The sequence below is a fragment of the Asterias rubens genome, chromosome 12 (assembly GCF_902459465.1).
Source record: "Asterias rubens chromosome 12, eAstRub1.3, whole genome shotgun sequence".
NCBI classification, from domain to species: domain Eukaryota; kingdom Metazoa; phylum Echinodermata; class Asteroidea; order Forcipulatida; family Asteriidae; genus Asterias; species Asterias rubens.
Genome location: NC_047073.1, coordinates 12,554,615 through 12,579,490, shown reverse-complemented (window position 1 = coordinate 12,579,490; position 24,876 = coordinate 12,554,615). Strand labels below are relative to the sequence as shown.

General features: G+C 37.3%; 2 protein-coding genes across 2 annotated transcripts in view; both read right to left on the bottom strand.

The window, feature by feature from the left end:
• Positions 1–3,177: 3,177 nt before the first annotated feature.
• Positions 3,178–11,522, bottom strand: LOC117297761 (tyrosine-protein kinase receptor Tie-1-like; the record flags this gene model as incomplete). Its single annotated transcript, XM_033780910.1, has 13 exons — positions 3,178–4,352; positions 5,025–5,130; positions 5,486–5,582; positions 5,679–5,719; positions 6,082–6,152; positions 6,416–6,529; positions 6,981–7,147; positions 7,719–7,829; positions 8,192–8,516; positions 9,359–9,540; positions 9,977–10,046; positions 10,668–10,900; positions 11,354–11,522. Coding segments are annotated over 13 exons (1,761 nt in total), but the record flags the coding sequence as incomplete, so codon positions are not given.
• Positions 11,523–12,769: 1,247 nt separating this feature from the next.
• The window catches only part of LOC117297760 (protein sidekick-2-like), a 49,825-nt gene continuing 37,718 nt past the window's right edge, over positions 12,770–24,876 (bottom strand). Inside the window, exons 3-11 of the mRNA XM_033780909.1 lie at positions 24,565–24,727; positions 22,697–22,834; positions 17,153–17,209; positions 16,393–16,692; positions 15,357–15,665; positions 14,917–15,207; positions 14,048–14,359; positions 13,376–13,660; positions 12,770–12,822 (exon numbers count right to left, since the gene is read on the bottom strand). Of these exons, the coding sequence (XP_033636800.1) occupies positions 12,770–12,822; positions 13,376–13,660; positions 14,048–14,359; positions 14,917–15,207; positions 15,357–15,665; positions 16,393–16,692; positions 17,153–17,209; positions 22,697–22,834; positions 24,565–24,727 (1,908 nt within the window). The remainder of the gene's footprint in view (positions 12,823–13,375; positions 13,661–14,047; positions 14,360–14,916; positions 15,208–15,356; positions 15,666–16,392; positions 16,693–17,152; positions 17,210–22,696; positions 22,835–24,564; positions 24,728–24,876) is intronic.

Genomic DNA, 24,876 nt, shown 5'->3' with positions numbered 1-24,876 from the left:
GCATAAGAACGTATTCACGGACGTGTAGCTTTATTCATAAGGACTGCGTACAAAGACTTTCTCAGGAATTACCTTGAAATCACCCAAATACAGACATAAACTCATTCGTCAGTGATTTTGTCGGGACCCCCGGGCAGAGACAGCTCATTTTTGGTCCAACGAGAATCATACAGCTGTGATAACACAGCGCCCTCTAGACATTTATTTTAACAACCACACAATAAAATGCCCCTCATCAACATTATTTTGGAGATTATGTCCCCATGGGAAATTAGCATGCACTGGAGGAAATTTAATCAAAAGAGGGCGCTTTCAAAAGAACTTTGTACACAGTTCGCCGTAAGGTGGGGGGTTGGCTTGAAAGAAATCACATGCCCATCCGCTAAACATGTCATGTGAATAAACTCAAAACCATACGCAGTCGCTCATTTAATTATCTTCAGGTCCTTTACTAGTTCGCTTTGTTTAAAACTAACAACAGCATTTTGTGTGTATGCATAGGTAAACGACTTGATAAAGTCGTTTCCTACGTGTGAGGCGGAGTTTCCTATATCCAATCTCAAGAATAGTGGGGCAGAATCTCCTCCAAACAGCGGCAAGTTTCGTGTTTGGCACAAGTTTGATAACTTTGTATTATTATTATTACGAACCAACTAACACGCTCAGATTCAATCTGGATCAAAGCAGGCAGCAGGTTAGTATTACCCCAATTATCAACACCAAACTTGTAATCATACAATTATGAAATAAGCCGCAGTTTGAAAATACATTGACATTTCTAGAGAAAACAGTGACCTTAAATCAAGTCTAAAAATATAAACGAATACGATGTTGTAACAATAAGGAAATTGACGCCATTTTCATGGGAAACTTGTTGTTTTGGGGGGCTTCGAGTGGTAAATTTGTTCTGCGCAGCAAAGTGGTTTCATGACTATTTGCAAGGAATTATTGATAAAATTCGCGCAAATTGTACGCGGCATTTCTGCATAATGTAAAGTTGTGCCGAAAGTTTTATTAGTAATAAATACATAAAGGGTCAGGGTGTAAGTCAAGTAGGAACTGCCCGTTATTATTACCGTTTTAAATTAACCCAAATTGCGAGAACTGAAAATAGCCAAAGTTGTTCCTTCATTTAATTATTAGCTGTTTATTTTGCTGCTGTTTTTATTTTATTTAAGTAGTAACTACATTTCTACATTTGGCTAATTGTCGAAACGTTTCCAATAAGTACACTAATTTTAATTCAATGTTATTAAACTATAACAATGCACTGAGTTATTCACTAGCGAAACTTCATGTTTAATCATACAGCTATTTACCCTTTGGCCATTGGTCCTTTATGTTCTCATCAGATGCTAGTTTATTTTCCTCCTGTTTGATTGTACATCTGTTCCCTACGTTCGTTGGTTTACTTAGTATATAACTTCTAGGTCAAGGAACATTACAAAATTGGTTTGCTAGCAAAAAGGTTGCTGGCAGTGTAAGCACTTTATGTAATCCACCATATACATAAACTGACAAAGTTTGAGATCGATCGGCCATCTGGGTCACGAGAAAATAGTGAAAAACTGATTACAAATTTTACATTGCATCGATCCCAAAACAAAAATGAATAAAACGCTCACTGAGCGATAAACTCCAAACGCGAAATTAAATTATTTGTTTCTCATCAAATTTGACATTTCAGACAGAAATATTTCAAGGGATTTGTTTCCACTATCATCAATAGACCGTGTAAGTTTTATGTAAATCTGTGATCTTCACTATTTTTGTTACTACCAATTATGTAACGTTCCTTTAATTATATTTAATTATGTTATTGTCAGTGATACGAACAAGCTATTATTTCACGAGTAAAAAAAAAACAAGTAGGTAATGCCAATCAACATAAGGAAGATAACTAAATTCATTTAGGGTATAGTTTCATTTGTTGGATATTACTTGATCCAAGATTGAACATAAACACACACTAGTTGATGTAGTCTTCATTAAGTGTATATCAAAAACACAATTGTTTTTTTATCAGCACTTATAAATGTACATAGTTAATTTCTTATTAATTTATTGATTCAAGCAGACCACTGTTGAAATTCATTTGAACTACATCCCATTCACGTTATTGGTGCATCTTTTTACGAAGATAAATGGATCTATATGATGACTTTCTTGTTTTGACGTACATACTTCAGACCGAGTTTTTGTGGTAGTTTTGTTAAAACAAACGCTAGTGTTTTAATAAACATTGCAATATATAAGATTCATAAAGACATATAACAGTTTATCTACTATAATTGGTTGGAGAGGAAATGACATTGCTATGTGCGAAAATGCGACATCAACATGATGAGAAGTGTTTAAACAAACGCGTGGCGCACGAGCTGACGGTTGGCGTTAATTTATGAGAAACGCATGCAATAATTACATGCCGGTGTCAGATGCAATTGTGTTCGCCATGCAATACTGTCCGCTCCGGACACTTTTGCAAAATTATGCAATCGTGTCCGGGGCTATGCAAAAACCGTCCGGTGGACATGTACGTGACTGTACATGTATGTGCGCGCGTAAGCGAGCGTGCATGCACTGAACCTACGTATAATAATAATAATGAAAATTTATAAGGCGCCGGTATCCGTCATGCAGCATACTTATTCACGTATTTTTATGTTGGGTATTCAGCGAATACCCAACGGCCGAACATTTCCCATGTCATTCATTATATGCACTTAATTCGCTGTAACAAAAATGGCGAACATGTTCCGTCGACCAAGGGCGTTTAATTTACTGCAAGGACGGTTTTGCACGAGGGCGGACACAAATGCATATAATGCAAATGTGTCCGGGCGGACACAATTGCATATTATGCAAATGTTTCCGGGCGGACACAATTGCATATTATGCAGCAGCGTCCGGGCGGACACGATTGCATGTGCAAAACCGTCCGGCGGACATGATTGCATATTCAATCATGGCTATTTGATTAAAACTACATACGTCCGCATAACCATGTATGAGCGTCGCGTGCATTTTGAACCTCGGCGAAACAGAGTCTGGAGACGTGATATAATTTGAAAATCCTGAGGCTTTACAAATTGCCAGTATACACATATTGACTGCTTCGAATGCCATGGTTAAAACTACGACTCCCGAGGTGATCCCCGGAGCGTTTTTTTTTTTCCCCGAGGCGCAGCCGATGGAAAATGGAACGGTCCGGGGATCACATATTTGTAAGGGTGTTATAATAATAATTGTAACACTCATTATTACGAAGAGGGACATTAAAGAATGGAAATTAAAGAGTGGTTACCTTTGGACTTTCGCTTAAAACCTAGCAGTGTCGTGTCCGTGCGATTTAAAAGACCACGTCTTCGGCTAAGTTCATTATCGCACGACCACAACCCTGACGATTTCACATCGTTCCACCCATTTCATTGTCTTAATAACATTATAATTTGCCAAAGTAACGAACTCCCGCAAACAAGTCAAAAACTAGCGCGTACTGAAAAACAAACGGGACGACAAACCAAAATCTGAAAACAACGATCAAAAACTTCAATACAAATAATCCCAAGCATACATTTTACAGGTGTCGTATACAATAATCGAGTATTACAAGATATGTTGTTTTAAAAAGCATTGTTCGCATTCTGTGTATATTTCACAGCGGACCGGTGTTAAATTTTTCTCTATAGTATTACTGTTACAGTGTTTGAACTCCAAATAATTGTCCAATAAAGTTTGTTATTAAATAGTTACTTTTTTCCCATTTGGTAATTAAAAAATGTGGTTTGACATGGTTCAATAAACTAAGCACTTGAAGTTGATACCAATAAGCCAACTCAATATGTACTGTTGTGATTTTTTGTGTCCTCAGAGAATAAACTTCCTTTTTTCAAATAAAAACAGATCAAGTAAAAAGATCGAATGTAACACTCAACTGTGTATGGCTAACATCAATGAAACGGTACTATTTCTAGAAAAAATAAAATAAATTAAAACATTTTATAAATTATTTGTCATTAATTATCTAAGTAAACTTACAATGGCGTTTTGGAAAGTAAAACAATACATGTGCTACCAAATAGCATTTTGATTCAGCCTTTCAGCCAACTATACGCGTTTTAACAGCGAGTTTGAAGCGTTACAACGATAAGCAGAAGCAAAATTAATGTTACGGTGTCCATTCCTTCAAAAAGTCGATTGTTTTTGGAGGTTTAGGAAAAAAAAACATTATCGGTTCGAGGTGTCAAACGGTGCCCATGCGACTTTGAAAAATCAAGTTAGTTGTCGTCGAACTCCGGGTGTATATTCTCGTACAAATACTTGTTCGAACTCGGTAATAGACGGATGTAGATCTGTAAATAAATAAACAGAGCTTTACAGTTCATCTCTATGAATAAGCTATACGAAATGAAGCATTTGCAATCAATTGTCTAAAGACAGCCTTGACGCAGTATTGAAGTATTTTCGAATTGTTAAGACCTCGTTAACGGGCGCGTCCGTTTCTGTGTTATATCCGCTAGATAATACGCAGGGTCGTTGTTTTAAATCCAAAATATACGCATATTATATATATCTTTCAGAGATTTGTTTTATTTTAAATTGTTTGTAATGCAAGTCGTCTGACACACAAGGCCCGGAGGCCGCTTCAAGAATTGGGCTACAATCAACTATTTTCCAGGCCTGGCGCTGTCGCCACCTACTCCTGTTGCTGAATCAGGGTCACCCCCTGTACAGTCTATCGGGTGTTTGCTTGAAGCCTGGCCGGTAGAGCAGAAAGCACTACCTCCCCAACTTATCAATGAATCTTAATTTTTGGGGATTATGCTTGTGTTACATACAATCTCCTTTTGAAGATTTTTTTTTTTTTTGCGGGGGGATTTGTTTTTCCATTTGTTATATTATTATGTTATCCGTTGCTGCTCAATTAAATATATTTATTTTTTTTTGTATTTTTTATACACTATGAGTAGAGCAACTAATTCAACTTAATTAAACAACATTCAGTTCTACAACTTTAGTCTTACCTGATCCGCGTTGCTGTCTGCCATTTTTTTAAGGACAGAAACAAGTTTCTTGAAGGATGGTCGATCATTTGGATTATCCTGCCAGCACTTCAACATCAAATTGTAACTGTTCAATTAATCAAGTCAACCGACAAGCATAATTTAAAACCCTTGGCCATAATGTGATTCTTGTTCAAATCAAAATACCAAAATTGTTCGACATACAACTGTTTGGAAAATAATTATATATTTCGTGGTAGCGAGATGAAATTGACATTTTGTTTTAACATTTAATTGATGTTCCTTTAGGGTCTTCATACTACAATGTGTCTAAGTCCTAACAACAAACTTTCAAGATTGATATCGACTTCCATCACACTTGGTATCATCCGATGATTTCCTACGCATGGTTACATGTATGATTTCACTCATCCCTCTTTCGGGTCTTCTTTTTATAAAACAAAACCATGAAATTCTCTTACATTTTGGCATCAGAGTTGCCCGGTTTAGGCATACGGTATCCATTTTGCAATCTATATGTCAGGAACTGAGTCTTGATACCAGGGTACGGTGTCCCACCTTGGTATGCAAACAATAATGACAACGTGGTTAAACTATATGTGGAATATTTAGTTCAATATTACAGGCTATTACTAAAAGTGGTATGAATCTTACCGAGTGTGGCTATCTCCCACAGCAGGATTCCAAAGGACCACCTAATGTGTAAACATATTGCATCAATATTAATAATATAATAAGTCACTTGGTTCAGTAAAAAATGTCCACTTAAAAAAATCAACCACACGTACAAGCAACATTGATAGATAACGTTAATCGATCGGTTCACACTACTGTGCGGTTGTACTTTACAAAGGTTGTTACTTTTACAACGTTTGTTTACACATCACTCTTCAAGTCTGTGAAGAGAGTGAACAAATACTAGAAAGGGAGATGAGAAAGACCTCATATGAGTCTACATTATCGAACACAATGAAACAAGCACATTAACATAATTCGAATGGTTTCCATAAAAACATTAATGCAGTGTTTATGATTTGGTCAAGAAAAAGTTTCTTACACATCGCTCATCGAGGTGTACGTCTGGTGGGTCAGTGATTCCAGGGACAACCAGCGAGTAGGGACACGAGTCTACAAAAAAAAGTACAATTTACCAAGAGCTAATAAAAACCTCATACGGAGATAAATCATTTATAAAAATACTTGATGAATAATTTTTTAACTGAAACAATAAATCCCTTCACAGCCAGTTTGTTTGGAAGTTTTTCAGAGCAAGTCTGATGAGTTGATAGTGTTTTGCATTTGAAAGGAGGTAGTAAATGTTGGTTGGTTCGACTGCTACATGTGTGTAGGTACTTAGTGCAGTCTTTGTATGTGAATGTAAAGTTGAGTACCTTGGAAGTCTGTACGTAAACGTCTTCTCCACGTGACAAACCGAAGTCAGAAACCTTGGCAACCAGATTATCATCGAGGAGAATGTTCCTTGCAGCCAAATCACGATGTATCACCTGTAAAATGGAATATAATGATCAATATTATTCTAAAGGTCTAAACATGACCGTTTATCGTAGTTTGCATTTTCAAGGAAGGGACAACAAAATAAAACAATTTGTTATACATTTATATAGCGCATTATAAACCAGCCTTGCAACACCACACATAACAATAATGAGATTACATATGAGGCCGTGTTGAAACAACATTATATTCAAACAAGTGAGTCCCTAAAATGCCATGTAAAAAAAAAAAAAAAAAAATAGAGAGACTGAGCTTGGCGGCGGGTGTGAGGTTTATTTATTACGTATTTAAACAAATTTGTAAAAGAGGTATTCCATAAGAAATCCTGATTGAAAATACTTGAGCCTAATGCTCCAAACTGAGATTATTACAGTCGTAGTTTGTTTCTCAACGACGAATTAGTTTGATTTGTGTGCAAGACAATGAAAACTGTATACTTGCCCCATGTGCAGCCAAGTGTTGCATTCCTTTAGCCACATCCAGAGCAAACTGGAGCAGCTTCTGAGGAGAGAGCGATGCTTGACCATCATCCTCCATGGATCGAGCCTTCCTCAGGTAGCAACGGAGGTCACCGTTGGATAAGTACTCCATAGCTACGTATAATATACCTTGAACAAATATTGAGAACAACAACAAATGAATACAATAAGTTTATTTTGTCAAACGCTTACATACAATTCCATTGCTGAAGTATTCTTGTTCATAAGAACGCACCTTTTTATCAAATTGTAATTTCAAAATGAAAATACATTGAATCATTTATTCATAACACAAATGACAAGGATAATGTACTTTGTCCTATCACTGAAGACAAATACTGGCCGTGGTTGTAGAGTCAACCAGAGCGAATTTTTTTTGTTCAAGACAGGGAACATAATATAATATTAGAATTAGTTGATATAGGTTTTCTCGGTCAAATTCGGCAAATAAGCAGCCATTTTAACCACCAAGCTATTCGATTTCGCTCGGAATCGAATGCTACTGAAAAGGGCATTCGATTTTATTTCGAACGCATGGTCGAGTTCTGAATTTGAAACACAGTAACAACCGGAACATCAAAACAGCTTTAATTCGAACGCATGGATGGAAATGAAATTGACTGTTCATTTGCCGAATTTGACCGAGAAAACCTATATTATGAAAGACCGGTTCCTCAAGATGGATTGAGTGTGTATTTACCTTCATGTTGACAAGCGCCTAGAATCTTGAAGAGATTAGGATGACTTCCGTGAAGAGTCATAGTTTTCAGTTCTTCTAAGAAATGTTGTCTGTCAGCTGAAGTTGCATTTTCTGAAATAAATTTACCGTTTCTCAAGTCAAAACATCGGAGATACTGAAGGAGCATAGAGATGACATCTCTCGGTTTACACCGTAAAATTACTTTCAAAAAAGTCCCTGGTTTGATTGGCATTGTCTATGCAAACCCAAGCAAAATTTAAACCGTACGACAACAAACAAGAAGGGGATATTCCCAAAAGATATAAAAAGGGAAGTAGCTCATACACAAACTGCCACAGTAAAGGAAAACATTGCAGACACAGAGATAGATTGTTTGTCATCATCAAGGTTAAATTGTTTTTTTTATGTTGTGTATGTAAAAACTACTTCTCTTTGATAGTAATTGTCACTATGAAAAGTGAACTAAGACATACCTTTGAGCTTTTTGATCGCAGCCCTGCATAGATCTCCTTTTACTCTTACAACACCATCACCTACTTCACCAAAGTGACCTTTCCCAAGTACTTTATTTCCTACCATCAAATCATCCCACAAGACGCTCCATGGATTAGCCCATATGGGCAAACCAACATCTTCGTATGTGGGTTGTGGTTCTGGTGGTGGTGCTGGTCGTGTATCTCTACGTACAGATGAACCGGGGCCCACGGGTTCATAAACTGACTCCTGCACAAGAGAGACATGCCTTTGGGATAATGCACTGGGTTTCTCCTCGCGTGGTAAGGTATTCTCATAAAGAACCTATTGTGAAATATTACAAGAAATCATAAGCAGCTTGTTACGGTGGTATTGTTGGTTATCAATGGACATTTTGCAAGCTATAGAGACTGTGTAAACAAGGTACTACACATACTACCTTGTAATTGTGTAGTAAAATAAGTTGGACTATTGAGGAATACTGTCAGCTCTAATGTCAGCTAAACAGTAAGTGGTTGTAAATGGAAACCTTACATACGTGAAAGTAAAAAACAATATTTCAAATCGTTCGTTTACCCGAAAAGAACAACTTAATGCGTTGCTCATTTGAGGGAACGAAATAATATTTTGAAGGAACAAAATGTAACGAACTGAAACTGTACGCCCCGCCGGTGCGTTGGAGTGGCCCTGCCGGATCTTGGAGGACAACGCTCCCGATGCAGCTGGCTTGAACTCTTGGTGAACTGTTAAGTGATTGGACGAACTATCGATAATGTATAACATTGTATAACATAATTATTAGAGATGATCCAGGTGCGCTGACCGGATGCGTTGTTTTGGCGCCCTTTCTAGCAATGTATTGTTTGTGATTAAGTTGTGTAGACAGACCAAACGTTGAGTTCAGTGAGTGAGCATTGAATAAGTTGTCCTTCTCGAAGTATTAAATAAATCAGTGTGTTTCATATTGAACGGAATTTGAGATCGTTTGTTTTTCTGTCTGCGTAGAAGGACCCTGGCAGTACGTTACAATAATTATATTTCGAGAAGACTTTCTTCAAGCTCGCAAAAGACATCCGAAGAAAGATGTTTTATCAACTCCGATCTGTCTTTTGAAGAGTGGAGAGGGACATTTAAAACATTGGAAACATTGAAAGGTTTTTACTCACGAGTTCCTGGCCAGCATTAACTACTGGATGCTGCAGAGTATTCCGTCTTCTTCGTTTACGACGTCTTCGGGTGTAACATATTACACCAACTACGACCACAGCAGCAGCAATGACCACACAGATAACGATAATCAGAAGACTGCTCTGTCTGGTGATGGGCGGTATCTGAGTTACTGCGTCCACTACAGAAGAGAGAGAAGATGCATAAAAACTAATTTTAGTAAACCGATTGCCTGTGTCCTTGTGTGTTTGCAATAGCGCCTTTTTACGGCGGTATACGTTTGGATTTTATGTTTTTAAAAGCAGTGGACACTATTGGTAATTTCTCAAAATAATTATTAGCATGAAAACTTACTTGGTTACAAGCATCTGAAAGCGCACAACTTCATGTGACAATGGTGTTTTTCCTGTCATTATTATCTCGCAACTTCAACGAAAAATTGAGAAGACTGGTCTTTGACAATTACCAATAGTGTACAGTGTCTTTAAAGAACACCCTGTTGCCTTGATGTGGACAAAGTGTAACGTAAAGTGTTCACGTATAGGGAAACTTACTGTGTTGCAAGATAAATAATAATGAGACCTTATTTAATTATTTTAATAACAAAATATTATTACCTCCGGGGTCGGTTGTAACTGTTGCAATGTCACTCCATGGACCATGTCCAACACTTGTCTCAGCTCGGACCTAAAAGAGAATTGTCAAAATGTATGTTTTAACAAAATATCATGGAGGGGTTACTACCACTATCGTTATAAATACTACAGGCCCGATTTTGGTTGTGATTATTAATTTGCTGAATGTTGTTTTAAAGACAAACTTTTCCGTCAACTTTTATTTGTCTAACCATTTTATTCAAAGATTCGATAATTCTGACTGTTAAGGATCTCTATGAAATCATCGATATATTCGCTGTTGGCTGTACGCTTAATATACACAATAATCATGCACAGTCGAGCTGAAACAAATAAAAACTTGATTTATCTCGCAAAGTCGTTTCGTTCTGAAAGTATTAAAACCCAAGGTTTACTTGGTTGTCACGATGTCCTCTCTAGACGACTTCATGGATGAGGCTCGGTAAGGCGACCTTTTTAGGCTCAGTACGTCATGATGTCAATGTGTTGTATATCACTAAAAATAAGTCATATTCGCAAGTAATTACTGAAGCTCCGAAAAACTTCGCCTTACAATCGGAAAAATGGAAAGAAAAAGATGAAACAAAAAAATGCAACTATTAAAATGTATTCAACTGAATCATCCAGGAAAGATCGTGTACAGGGGTGACACCGCTGATGTAAACGTAACTACCTGTACTGAGTATTTATGACTCCCTTCCAAATTCGAGATCTTCTTCGTCTGGCCTTGACTACCAAGCTGCTTAGTGATTTTCACTGTCGATGTTTGGTTCCCTGACCATGTCTTCCAATAGCGGATCTCGTAGCTGATGATAATGCCATGAGGAGGACTAGGAGCGTTCCACACTACGTTGATCCAGTCGCTTCTCGTAACTGGAAAAGCGACTTGGCTTGGGGGCAGAGGAACTGTAAGATGTGCAAATTTGTTTACCAATAATATTAATTTAAAAGCGTGAAAATTGGTGACCTTCATTTGTTTGAAGGCAGTTTGGTTGTATCCACGTTTTCGCAGATCAATGTTTAATTGTCGGGGTGTTTATCTGGTTGAATGTTAATATGTTTTTTTATATTACAAGAAGTTACAACAAATTTAGCACAAAATTCAATTGTATTAATTCTAGATTAATTGTTTCACATGGTCGCTATCTGTGTCTTTGCATAAAAGCTAACAGTTAATACACTTATTGGATACAAACAATTGGGTTAATAAAAAGTGCTTGCCGACACTCACTTGCTGGTCACTTCATTTAACTGGTCACTTCAATTAATTGTATTATCTTTAATTTAAATTGTTTATTGGATGTGAACTTAATTGTTGAAACACAATGATGATATATTTTCGTAGGCCTAACTACTTACTTCCTTCTTCTGTTTGAGCTGTAATCGAGGCATTGGGTCCTGAACCAAACTGATTATCGGCAGATACTGACAGTGTGTATGACGTAAAGGGAACGAGGCCAGTGAACTCTATTCCTTTCCCAGAGGTTGTATCTTCATTGAGTACTTCCTCTTCACTGTCAATGAGTGTGTAATTATACTGGGTTATGATTCCGTTACGTTGACCACACTCTGGTTGTTTCCACGAGAAAGCCATGGTTTGGTTGGTAACATCGATAGACTTCAAATCACTAGGAGCACCGGATGGTGCTAAAATGAAAACAAAGGTAAAATACAAAAACAGAGAAGTCAGTGGACTATTAAATATAACATAAACACTGTAATGATTAGGTAATTAATTGTTTCATAGGCACCATGTCCTTTCTAAAAGAACATACCGATTGGAAATATACAGTGGTCTGATTGTTTCCTGCACCAAACAAAACACATTTCATAACAAACGGTTTAGTATGCTTTTCAAAGACCAACTCCCCGATCCAAGGCAACCAAACCTGTATTTAAAAACCTACCGGTAATATTAGTGATGACTGTCACTGATGCTTCTTCTCCTGTCCCTAAGTTGTTAGAAGGCGTGACGTATACACGATACGTGGAGTGAGGGTATAATCCAGTTATGGTTGTTGGTGACTGGGAGCCATTGAGCCACTGCTCACGATTCTGGGTTACTTCACTGTCACACTGGTCCCTTTTACAAAAAATCAGTCGACATTAAAAAGAAAATAATAATGGTGAGTAAAAACAAGATAACATTTGGGTCATGTTTATATTTTTCTCAGAAGATAAAGTTCGAGCTACCTTTCAAAATGTTTAAGCAAATTGCGTCCGTAACTGCAAAAACAAAGTAAATGGTGACGAGTTTAAGCCGTCTGGCGTATATTAAAGGAACACGTTGCCTTGGATCGGTCGAGTTGGTCTTTGAAAAGCGTTTGTTATAATATGCATATGGGTAGAAAGATGCTGTAAAAGTAGAATACAATGATCCACACAAACATGCCTCGAAATTGCACGGTTTTCCTTTTACCTCGTCAACTAACACGGTCGGCCATTTATGGGAGTCAAATTTTTGACTCCCATAAATGGCCGACCGTGTTAGTTCGCACAGTAAAAGGAAAAGCACGCAATTTCGAGGCAAACTTGTGTGAATCATTGTATTCTACTTTTAAATTATCTCTCCAACCATATGCATCTGATAACAAACGGTTACAAACGCTTTTTTATAGACCAACCCGTCCGATCCAAGGCAACGTGTTCCTTTAAGCAATCACTCGTTCAAATATAGGTTGGCTGACCATATTGCACAAACATGATTCAATTGCATTACAGGCAAATAACACCTGACGATACAATATCACCGAACACAAACACAAGTACTTTCAGTCAATGAAGTTTGCTTGTGCCAACTTTGAAGTCCTTAAACACGCTATATCCATCTGAGATAAAGAAAAAAACACATATGCATAATTATAATACACCTTTTTTTTTTATAAGAATTTAGATCATGAAATACAAACCTATTGGTGAGTTGATATTCTACGGTGTAATTAGAAACTGGGCAGTTGTTGGCAGTTGGGTTCTGCCAAGTAACATGTATCTGGGTTGCGTCTGAGGTTGGGTTTGCTCGTAGGACGGTCACTCTTCCTGGAGCTATGTATAAAGAAGGACGTGTGAAGAGACCAAAGACGGGATTGAACATTGTCGGGTCATGTTAAGCAGTTCCCATATAACAATCAAGCAGCATTACTTGTTGTCACTCGTTGAGTTAGCTTTATCAGAACAGTCTACTACGTTTTTGTCAGTGGTGAATATTTTTCAAATCAGACTCGAACTGCAAAAAAAATCACTAATGGTCAAAAACGTGTCTCGGTTGGCCATATCCGCGCCGATTTCTGAGACTTTATTTCTTAGTGCTTCTTGTAGTTTTTGTTTTGTTGTTTTAGCTTTGTTTTAGATTCAATCGGTAAAGTTTATAGGTTATGTACATACCGATAGTTGTTGTGGTCTCTTCTCGCTCAAATGATGTGCCTATGCCTGTTCCGAAAGTAGTTACTACAATGGTGTAGGATGTACATGGAGACAAGTTGACAAACCGTACAGACGTGCCTCTTACATCCACCTGTTGTTGATGTTGGGCGTGTCCAGTTAGATACAACTCAACTCCGTAGCCTGTGATGCTGCCTCCTCTGCTACCGCAAGGGATAGGGTTCCAGGTGATGCTGATGCTACTGGCAGTCACTTCACTTCTATCGAATGTAGGCGTAGCTTGAGGGCCTGAATGAAATATTTTAAGGCAATAGTTGATCGTAGTTTCAAACGTCAAACTCTTTTTTTGTGACCACATGTGTTCGTTCAGACAAAATGCCGCGTGTGGCAGATATCAAGACACAATTTGGGTTAATAAAACACAGTTCTTTGTTTGTTTCTGAATAGAGATTCATGGCTCACATGGGATGGATAACGTTCAACCAAATCCCCAAATTAGTTTTAAATCGAACACCTGCCAGACTGTGATCTACAAAGATCTAAACTCTTACTTGGAAATATTAATTGCCGTCTAGATAATCAATAATTTATTCCATATTGAAAAAGATATAACCACCTTTTACGTAAATAAACAATTATGTACTGCTAAATGCATCAACTCAGACAAACACTTACTTTTTTCACCGGTAATCTTTGACTTAGTTATCTGAATTCCGTGTCCAGCTTCATTTCTCGATGTAACATTGATCTTATATGTAGAGTATGCTTCTAATCCTTCTATAATGACTGAAGTATCGGTGGTGTTCAGTGATGAAACACCGGCATCATCAACCTCCTGACATTGCTCCAGATTGGTGAGTTCATAGGTCACCAGGTAGTCAGTAGCGAGGCAAGGATTGTCAGGGTTTGTACCAGGTGAAGTCCATGATACTCGCAGTTGATCATGGCGTATTCGACTGATTGTCAAGCCAGTAACAGCATCTGGAGCTATATGGAATGGTAATGCAAAATGAATGGACTGTTATTACTGGATATGAGAAAATGAACAATAAAACGGGTTTTAGCGAAACAAAAATACAAAACAATGACCGCCTACAGGCACGGATTTATTTATTTGTTTTATTAATGTATTCACTCTTAAAGGATTTGGGTACTTTTTCAATATGTCCACAGATTTACATAAAACTTACATGGTTTGAAGGTAATGATAGTGGAAAGCTTCCCTTCAAATATTAAATTGAGGTGCTGTAGTTTTTGAGAAATGAGTAAAACAATGTGATGAAAATACGTTTTTACATGCTCGTAATTTTCGTCTCATGAGACGAAAATTACGTTCGTGACATTGTTTTACTCATTTCCCCAAAACTACAGCACCTCAGCACGTAATATTTTCAGGGAAGCTTTCTACTTTCATTATCTTCAAACTGTGTAAGTTTGGTGTAAATCTTTGGGCATTGTGTTTTTTGTCCTACAAAAAGTACCCTTTAATTGAATATTGTTTTAAACAATGTTTAAAATGACTTTAATTTCCATCCAACACGTACCTATTGTTCCAGTTTTTTCTCCACGGTAAAACGATGTTTCTCCACCTCTACTTAAAGTAGTGACATATATTCTGTAAGATGTACATGGGGATAATCGGTCAAACTGTGCAGATTCAGATGGGTGTTGCACATCCCGAGACTGACCAGCTCGGCTCCGCCCTTCCCGAGACAACTCCACTCTATAACCAAGGATACGAACTCCTCTGCTACCACATGGGATGGGGTTCCAGGTGACGTTGATGCTACTGGACGTCACTCTACTGCTATTGAATGTAGGTGCAATCCCGAGACCTGGTCGAAAGACAAAGATAACACTGTAAGAGTAAACAAAAATTGCGCCCATTTTTCCAACACTAGAGTCTTCCTCACTTCGAGACAGGTGGAATAAATAGGTTAACAGTACGCCTACATCCAAAAAAGCGTCAATCAATTGTACTCACTTCTTTCAGTTGTATTTTCTGAAATGTATTCCATGGGTCCATCACCTGCTTCATTTCTGGATGTGACATTGATCCTGAATGTAGAGTATGGATGAAGACCCTCGAAAGTGATGGTTGTATCTGTAGTAATAACTGAACCACCGAAATAATCACTTTCCTGACACTGCTCCAGGTTGGTGAGTTCATAGGTCACCAGGTAGTCAGTGGCAGAGCAAGGATTGTCACGGTCGGTACCAGGGGCTATCCAATATACGCGTAATTGATCATGCCGTATGCGACCGATGGTCAAGTCTGTAACAGCATCTGGAACTTTAAATAAACATTTACAAAAACAATTGATTTGCGTGTGTAGGTGATACATATTTTAACCGGGGACCTAAAACAAAAGTGGACAATGGTCATCGGTTCGGTAAAGGTTTGTGGTTGGAAAACATGTACAAAACCAACGGGTGCTGTTGCAAACAAAAAAGTTAGCGTACAAACAAAAGAGGGACAATATAGGAGGTTCACGATTGCAGGTGTATACACACTTGGTTGTGTGTGCGGTTTAGGGTTTTACGTTTTATTCGAATACATATTATCATAAGGCTTTTATATTCTGTTAAATTGTTTTAACATACTTTTCAATTTGCACTTCTGTTAAGTTGCACTTCTTTACGCCCTTATATAATACGCGCCACAGTAACTCTTCAGTGACAGATGTATGACAATAGCCTCATAATGCACATCCTTGCAATTTGCTTATTGTAGAAATATTTATGTTTACTGCTGAACGCTAATATTTTATTTTAAGTATTTGCATATTACACGTTTCATCCCCGCATTTTGTCGCTGCCGTATTCCCAGGCGACCACCTGTTTGTGAATCATTTTTAACTGACTTTCAGCACAATGGAGAAAAGGACACTGCAAGCCATTGTGGCAGCTACATTTAGACTGAAACTATGGTTAAATGCAAACTTTTAAAAACTCACAATGAACAAGACACACAACATAATTGTAACAATATGTCGAACTGACTTATTTAAGAGGTTTACCCATTGATTTAGTCGTGTAGGATTCTTCACTGTAATTCCCGATGCCTTTACTCGTTTGTGCAGCAACTTTGATTTGATAACTTGTGCAAAGAGACAAGTTAAGGTTGACCGATGTACCCTCCACTGCAACTGGTTCAACATCGCTGTCATGACCACCAAGTACCTCATACATGTACACGTAGTTCACTATACTGAAGCCTTCTGCTGGGCACATTACCGGTTCCCATGATAATGTGTGAGTGAATAAATCGTCAGCAGAATAAGAAGACACATTGAGACGTTGGGGCATCATGTTAGGAGCTGAAATCAATTATTGGTAAAAACTCTATTATGTAATGTGTAAGATCAGACAATGAAGCACTTGCTTCGCATTGAAAGTGCTCAAGAATTGAAAAAAAAAGAAGAAAAAAAACAGTTTCAGGACTAATCCAGTGAACACCAAGCATGGATACAAAAGGCTTGGGAGACCACACCTCACATACACTCGTAATGCAAATAGAGACGCTGGCCTGGCGTTATTGTTTTGGTCACAACACCAACCACAAGCTTATTACGCGAACAACATGTTTACAGTTCGGGCATATTATACCATTTCGCTCGAGTTTAACATTAACATTTGGATACCTAAATTTTTGAAGAAGAAAACAAATAATTGTTGAAACAAATTTGATTAAATTGTGATTTTCATATTAAGTGGATCAAAGTGAGGAATACTGAATTAGGGGAAGCTTGCTCATTAAACCTAGATGAAACAACATACCTAATACTGTGCAAGTCGTATTGCATGATGGTCCGTAGTCCAAGTGAAGACACTGTCCTGTTGAAGAAAAACACACATAGGAATAACCTTAAAAAAATAATAAAAGAAATTAACTTGCAGGTACAGCCATGTGTAAATCTCTTTGGAGTGAGTGTTGGCTCTTTGAAAAGAGCCGGTTGGGTCTCGACGTTTCGAACAGTATACTTTTAAGGAGATACCCATTTAATGGTTTGTACCGCAGGTTTACATAGTTCTTCCTATTTCTCCAGACCCTGCAAAGCTACAAGAATACTTAAGAGTCAGTTCAGGTAAATAATTGACATAGTTGCTCACGGTCAAAAAATGATTTTTGTTTATACTTTGTTGGTGGAAGGGCCTTGGGGTGCAAGTAAACAAAATTGCATTTTCAATTCTATATATAGCCCGTTGCCATGGTTACGGCTCATTTTGTTTTTTGGCCATTTTAGGCCGATTTTGGATTTTGAAAAACTGGTTTTTAGCTCATATTTACAACTCCACCCCACCAAAATCCAAAATTATTTCAAAAAACCTTTCATATCACTACAAAGTATCATCCTTGGCCCTCCTTGAGAAAAAAAATTATTGCTTTAAATATCACCCTTGTGCTATTTTTGCATCATGCATTACAGTATGTTTTTAGAACTTGCAAAATCGACATTTTAACCCTTATTTTTGGACCCCAAAATGTCAATTTGCCAGGGGTCTCAGAATATTTTCCTTTCGGCTGTGATTAGGGCCAGCATTGGTATTTCCATATCTGGTGTCAAAAACTTGGGCAATTGTATCCTGTTGTGACAGTACTGCCTCAAAACTAGACTTTTTTCCCCAAAACGTGAAAAATGCCTTTTTAAGGGTCTTTTCACATAATATCGACATACGTGTCCACGGTAAAAAAAAGGAATATTTTTCTTATACTTTGTGGATGGTAGGGACTTGGGGTCCAAATAAACAACATTTATATTTCAAATCATAATTTAACACTATGCCATGGTAACAGTTCATTTGTGTTTAGGCCACTTTAGGCCGATTTTTGGGTCTGAAAAACTGTTTTTTTAGTTGATATTTACAACTCCACCCCACCAAAAAACAAAAATATTTCATAAAACCTTTTACATCACTACAAAGTATCATCCTTGGCTTTACTTGAGACAAAAAAATATTGCTATAAATTTCACCCTTGTGCTATTTTTAGAACGTGCATTAGAGTATGTTTTTAGAACTTGCAAAATCAACATTTTTACCATATTTTTTGCCCTCATTTTTTCAGGGGTCTCAGAATATTTTCCTTTTCGGTTTTGATCAGGGCCAAAATTTGTCTTTTTATTTCTGGTAAGAAAAACTTGGGCAAGTGTATCCTGATGTTAACAGTACTGTCTCAAAAATAGACTTTTTTCCCCAAACAGAAAAATGCATTTTGAATTGTTTTTTCTTCATATTAAAAAGTAATAACATTAATAACATTTTCTAACATTAAAAAGTAATAATTCTATCAATCTTGCAGCTTTTCCTAAGCACTAGTGGATTACCCAACATTGATCAGGAACTGTTGATGACCTTAATTTTAGAATTTGCCCGGCCCAGCCCCAATCATATTTCTTGACATTGCATAAAACAATGTTTGGGGAATAGCGCCTCTTTTTTGAAAGTGTTCCCTTTAGGTTGTTATTGGTGTTTTCATGTCTTCAGGGTAGAAACACTGTGTTTATTGTTTCCTGTTGTGACTGATCATGCCTTAAGTATAGTAATTTTTCCAAAAACAATGCATGCTTGTTAAAAATCTGGCACTGTTTCCATGCCCTTTGAGTAATTAATACAAAGTTTTTATTTTAACATAATGGTATCCAACTAAACCATAACCAATGTTTTGCCACTGAGAGTTCTTATTTTGGCTACTTTACCTATTGTACAGGTATGATTCCCATTGCAAGTAGAGTGCGATGAGCATTCTTTACAAGTTGTCTTTAATACAGGGCCTACTCTCCTTGGTCCCTGCCTGCTACCAAATGTAAAACTTTTCATAGAGATAGAGATCATAAACAATGTAGTTTCTGTGCTTGAGGCAGATGGTTTAGAGCATCCAATCATGTCCAACACCAATGTGGGAAATTAAAAAGCCCGCTTAAAAGTGTTGGAAAAGTAGGCCAAGATCTTATTAAAGACAATGATACTAACGATTTGCAAGATGAGCGTAAGAGATCATAAAGGAACACGTTGCCTGGGATCGGTCAAGTTGGTCTTTGAAATGCGTTTGTAACCGTTTGTTATAAAATGCATGGTTAGAAAGATGTTTTTGAGTGATACTTGTGTGGATCATTATATTCTACTTTTAAAATATCTTTCTAATCATATGCATTTTGTAATAAACGTTTACAAACGCTTTTCAAAGACCAGCTCGACCGATCCAAGGCAACGTGTTCCTTTAATGAAACAACATTGAAAGAAGTTGTAAATACTTGCACCTGCTCAACATAAATAAGTAAGATGCATTTGCAGTGACAAAAGTTTATTCAGGCTAGTTTGATTACTTTTTCCATTCACTATCTTACTAATTCATAATTATTATATATGTCTCTGAGAACGATACTAACAAAAAACATTGTCAAACATTACCTGCTGAATTGTTTATCACGTTAAATAAACCAACTCTTTTAATGTTTGCAACAGTACATTTGAAAGGAACACCACCATGGGTGGGGGAACTGCTTACAGAAGGCCATCAGGTGAATGGCCATTTAGATACTTTGGATACAGTACTTGCTCACTTTTAGAGCCTTTTTGTTCTGATAGGGATGAAAATGTTTAGTTTGGTAGCGGGCAGGGGACCCAGAAGACTGTTAAAAGGCCATGTATAGACAAGAATAGTAAAGAATGCTCATCGCACTACTTCTCTTCTTGCAATGTGAATCATACCTGTACAACTGTGTAAAGTAGTCATGACAAAACAAGAACTCTCAGTGGCAAAGCATGGTTATAAACTTTTTATTTGTTACTTAAAGAGCATGGAAACAGTGCCATATTTTTTTAACAAGCATGCTCGTTTTTGTTTTTTATCAATTCAAACTAAGGGATAACTTCAAAATGCATTTTTATTGTTTTTGGAAAAATTACCATGTTTGAGGCAGAAGTGTCACAACAGGATACAATAAACCAAAGTGTATCTCCCCAGCAGACATGCAAACCATAATGATAGCCCAATCACAACCAAAAGGGAAATATTCTGAGAACCAATAAAAAATTAAGACAGTACAAACTTTCTTGATGTGCAAGGGGAATTAAAAAATGTGACTTTCAAAAAAGAGGCGCTGTTCACAAAACTTTTTTTTTTTTATGCAATGTCAAGAAATATGATTGGGCCGGGGCCGGGGTGGGCCGGGGCGGGGCAAATTCTAAGATTTAGGTCATCAACAAGTCCTGATCAATGTTTGGTAATGCACTAAGCCTACAGAGTGCTTATGAAAAGCTGCCAGATTGATGGAATTATTACTAACTTCTTAATGTTATAAATTCAAAATGAAGCAAATTTTGGCCCTGATCAAAATCGAAAGGAAAATATTCTGAGACCCCTGAAAACAAGCAATTTTGAGGCAAAAAAAAGGGTACAAATGTTGATTTTGCAAGTTCTAAAAACATACTCTAATGCACGTTCTAAAAATAGCACAAGGGTGAAATTTATAGCAATATTTGTTTGTCTCAAGTAAAGCCAAGGATGATGATTTGTAGTGATGGAAAAGGTTTTATGAAATATTTTTGTTTTTTGGTTAGGTGGAGTTGTAAATATTAACTAAAAAAACAGTTTTTCAGACCCCAAATTCGGCCTAAAGTGGCCTAAACACAAATGAACTGTTACCATGGCATAGTGTTATATTATGATTTGAAATGTAAATGTTGTTTATTTGGACCCCAAGTCCCTTCCATCCACAAAGTATAAGAACAATTTTCCTTTTTTTTTTACCGTGGACACGTATGTCGATATTTTGTGAAAAGACCCTTAAAAAGTCATTTATCACGTTTTGGGGAAAAAAGTCTAGTTTTGAGGCAGTACTGTCACAACAAGATACAATTGCCCAAGTTTTTGACACCAGATATGGAAAGACCAATGTTTGCCCTAGTCACAGCCGAAAGGAAAATTTTCTGAGACCCCTGGCAAGTTGACATTTTGGGGTCCAAAAATAGGGTAAAAATGTCGATTTTGCAAGTTCTAAAAACATACTGTTATGCATGATGCAAAAATAGCACAAGGGTGATATTTAAAGCAATAATTTTTTGGTGGGGTGGAGTTGTAAATTGAATTGAAAATGCAATTTTGTTTACTTGCACCCCAAGGCCCTTCCACCCACAAAGTATTAAAAAAATTCATTTTTTGACCGTGAGCAACTATGTCAATTATTTACCTGAACTGACTCTTAAATCGTAAGATATTAACTTAACCTTGAAATGGAAAAGCAAAACACATTCAAATAAATAACTGTTTTCTAGAAACTCTTCAATGTTAAACGTTACCATTGTTGATTGTTTAGCTGCCAAAGGTATTAAAAGATAATTAGATATTAAATATAATAAAGTTAAAGATAAGCTGCCAATGATAATCCTTCGGATTTGAACATGTGAGACAAAATGTTACACAAAATGTGTATCAAACAAAACATTAAAGATATACCTTCATGATGTATGTATTACTATCATGTTGTTATTATTTTGCTATCATTATTAGAAATCGCCTAAATCACAGGGTCAGGCGGACACTGCAACGTTTTAGGGCTAAACACTAAACTAAGTTTGTGCTGTCGACCAAAATCAACTGTCCCAATGGGCAATTTGCCACCTGGCTGAAAAGGGGTAAATGATGTAGGCGTGGGTATCATCCACTAGGAGCCTTGCTGTTAGTGAAGGATGCACTACCTTCCCCTTTCCTTTTTCGAAGACATTGTAAACAAACTTGTTTAAAGGAACGTTACAGAATTGAAAGAAAACAAAATCGTGAAGATCACATATTTACATCAAACTTACACGGTTTGATGATAATAGTAGACAACATCCCTTGAAATATTTCTGCCTGAAATGCCATATTTAATGAGGAATAAATAATTTTACTTTGCGTTTAGAGTTTATCGCTCGTTAAACTTTTATTCATTTATTTGTTTGCATCAATATCATGAAAAATGTGTAATCGCTTTTTTTTTCTCGTGACCCAGTTGGCCGATCGATAGCAAACTGACACAGGTTTGTCAGTATATGTATAAGGTGGATTTCATAAAGTGCTTACACTGCCAGCAACTGTTTTGTTTGCAAAACCAATTCTGTAATGCTTCCTTTAAATGCACTAGTATGCTGCTGAAAACGTGAGATTTCGGGTTCGGTGAACAAGACCGCTCGGCCTCGAAACGCCATTTTCAATCAAACCAAAGGAGACACTGGAGGTTTAAAGAGAATGTATGGCAATGGGGGAGACATAACTTAACTCAACATAAAAACAATGTTAGAGATCACACTATCGGTTGTAATGATTGTCAATTCGTATGTTACCTTGACAGTTATCCCCAGTATATCCTTGTGCACATTGCCTACTATCGCATCGACCTGTTATTCGATCACAGAACGTCTCGGTAGCGCAGTGACAAGCCTGTGTGCAGTCCATGCCGAACATCCCACCTGAACATGGTTCTGAAACATAAAGGCCGTTGTTTTAATTGGTGGATACAGCTCTGCTACGGCGAGGAACGCCTTAGCAACATGGATATTTTCATACAGCCTCAGTTACAAAGTAAACTCACAAGCATGCAGACGTTGTGGGGTAATGTCTTTGATTTCATTTCCCAAACGTTTTTTGTGTTGTTTTAAGTTATTATTTTTGTCTTAATAGTTCCATTAAATTAAGTTAAAGTCACCTGGATTTTTTTTTTTTTTCAAACAGTAGAGTATATGTTTCTGAACAATAAAATATTTGTTTAAATATTTGGGTTTTTTTGTGTTTTTTTGTTAACAATTTATATGTTTAATAAAGTTGTGTGGGGGTGACTCCGCCTAACCATTTTGTGACGTCAATCGAAGCAGACTTTGCCTCGATCGAACATCGAACACACGTACGTGCAAGTACATTCAAGTCCTAGTCGTGAGTTTTACATTTCAAAAAGGTTTGTTCTTGCATTTTTACGACAATGTCGACCAGGTGTATTGCTGCTGGATGCAGCAAAACGACTAAAGATGGGATCAGTTTGCAAAGTGGTCCGGTCCGACGTCTTTTCCAGCGCTGTGCAGCAAACACTTCGAGCCGTCGTGCTTCGAGAATTCGGAATACACTACACGTTTTGACATGAAGAGAAAAGTTATTTTCTACAATATAACGCCATCCCAACAATTTGTCCAGCTAGTGGAGAAGTCGAAGAAGGTACCTGAAAAACGTCACGAACCTAAATGAGCATTTGCTTAACGTGAAGACAAAAAATCAGGTATTGTTTCAACTTTGAGGGTATGTTTTTAGCTTGCGCCAAGCGTCACTATGTTGTGTTGGTACTGCATGCGACTCATTCCGGCTCGATTGACGTCACAAACAGCGCCCTCTCGGGTCGGGCTTATTATAAAGTTTGTAAATAACATGGAAACTAATTTTGTAAAACATTAGTTAATATTTATTCATATTCCACTCATCACAGAACATATTTTAGTGACAAAAGCTGTATTTTTACTTCCAGGTGACTTTAAATTAATTTGACCTAATTTTCTTGTTCCTGCTCTATTGTATAACTTATGTGGGCTGGCGAGAATGATACCAAATGAACATCGTTGTATCAGAGCTGCCCTGCAAACAGCGACCCAAGGTAGGTCTGAGGGCGATGTGACCCCCCCCCCCCCCATTGTTGCGCAACGTTACCGCTTTATTATAAATGTTTAGATGGGGTTTGCCACCCTCAGTTCTCTTCTTACATTGTGGTAATGGGATATTTTATAAATTTAGTATTTTACCTTTAGTCACGATCAAAAGAAACAGGATCAACATTTTTGTTCAGTATGTTATGTATTTCTTCTTTGGTCTTTTGCATTAATTTTACTGAGCTCCTTTTCCGACTCTTTGTCGTGATAACGGGCCCGCGTCGAAACTGTACTCCACAATTGCGGATTTTTTAGTCCACAGAGTAAAACAGAAGGCCGAACAAGTTCCAGTGTGTCTATATATTATGTTAAACTTGTTTCACGATCCCGACCATATTGTGTTCAAAGCAAACTCCTTCTATAGCAAAAAGCTACCAATCCGAAGGCAACCTATAAACAAGGCCTGTCATGGGCTAACGTATATAGGGCACACTGTATTTGAATTTCCAGAAATAAAGTGACATTGATAATTACCATTATGTCCTTTAAAGACCATTTCACATAAAACAATAAAGGCAACTTACGTTCCACTGAGGTATAGATCAAAGTAAACCCTGAATATTCGACAGAACCGTCCGTTTCGAAGCGTAGGTAGGCCTGGTTGCTGGAAAGGGTCATATCGGCGGGTGGCGTATGTCCACAGAATTTGCCCAGCAGCGGTGACCAGCTGTAACGACCATCGCGAATCTGTGGAAAAAGGGTCGTAATTTTTGCTTTGTTTTTCTTTGCTGCTTGGATGTAATGTGAAAGTCAAACAGGACGACCCGGGAACCAGTATAGGCTAATTAGATGAATCCACTTATTAAGGGGTTTCACCCTAACGCTTACTAAACTGT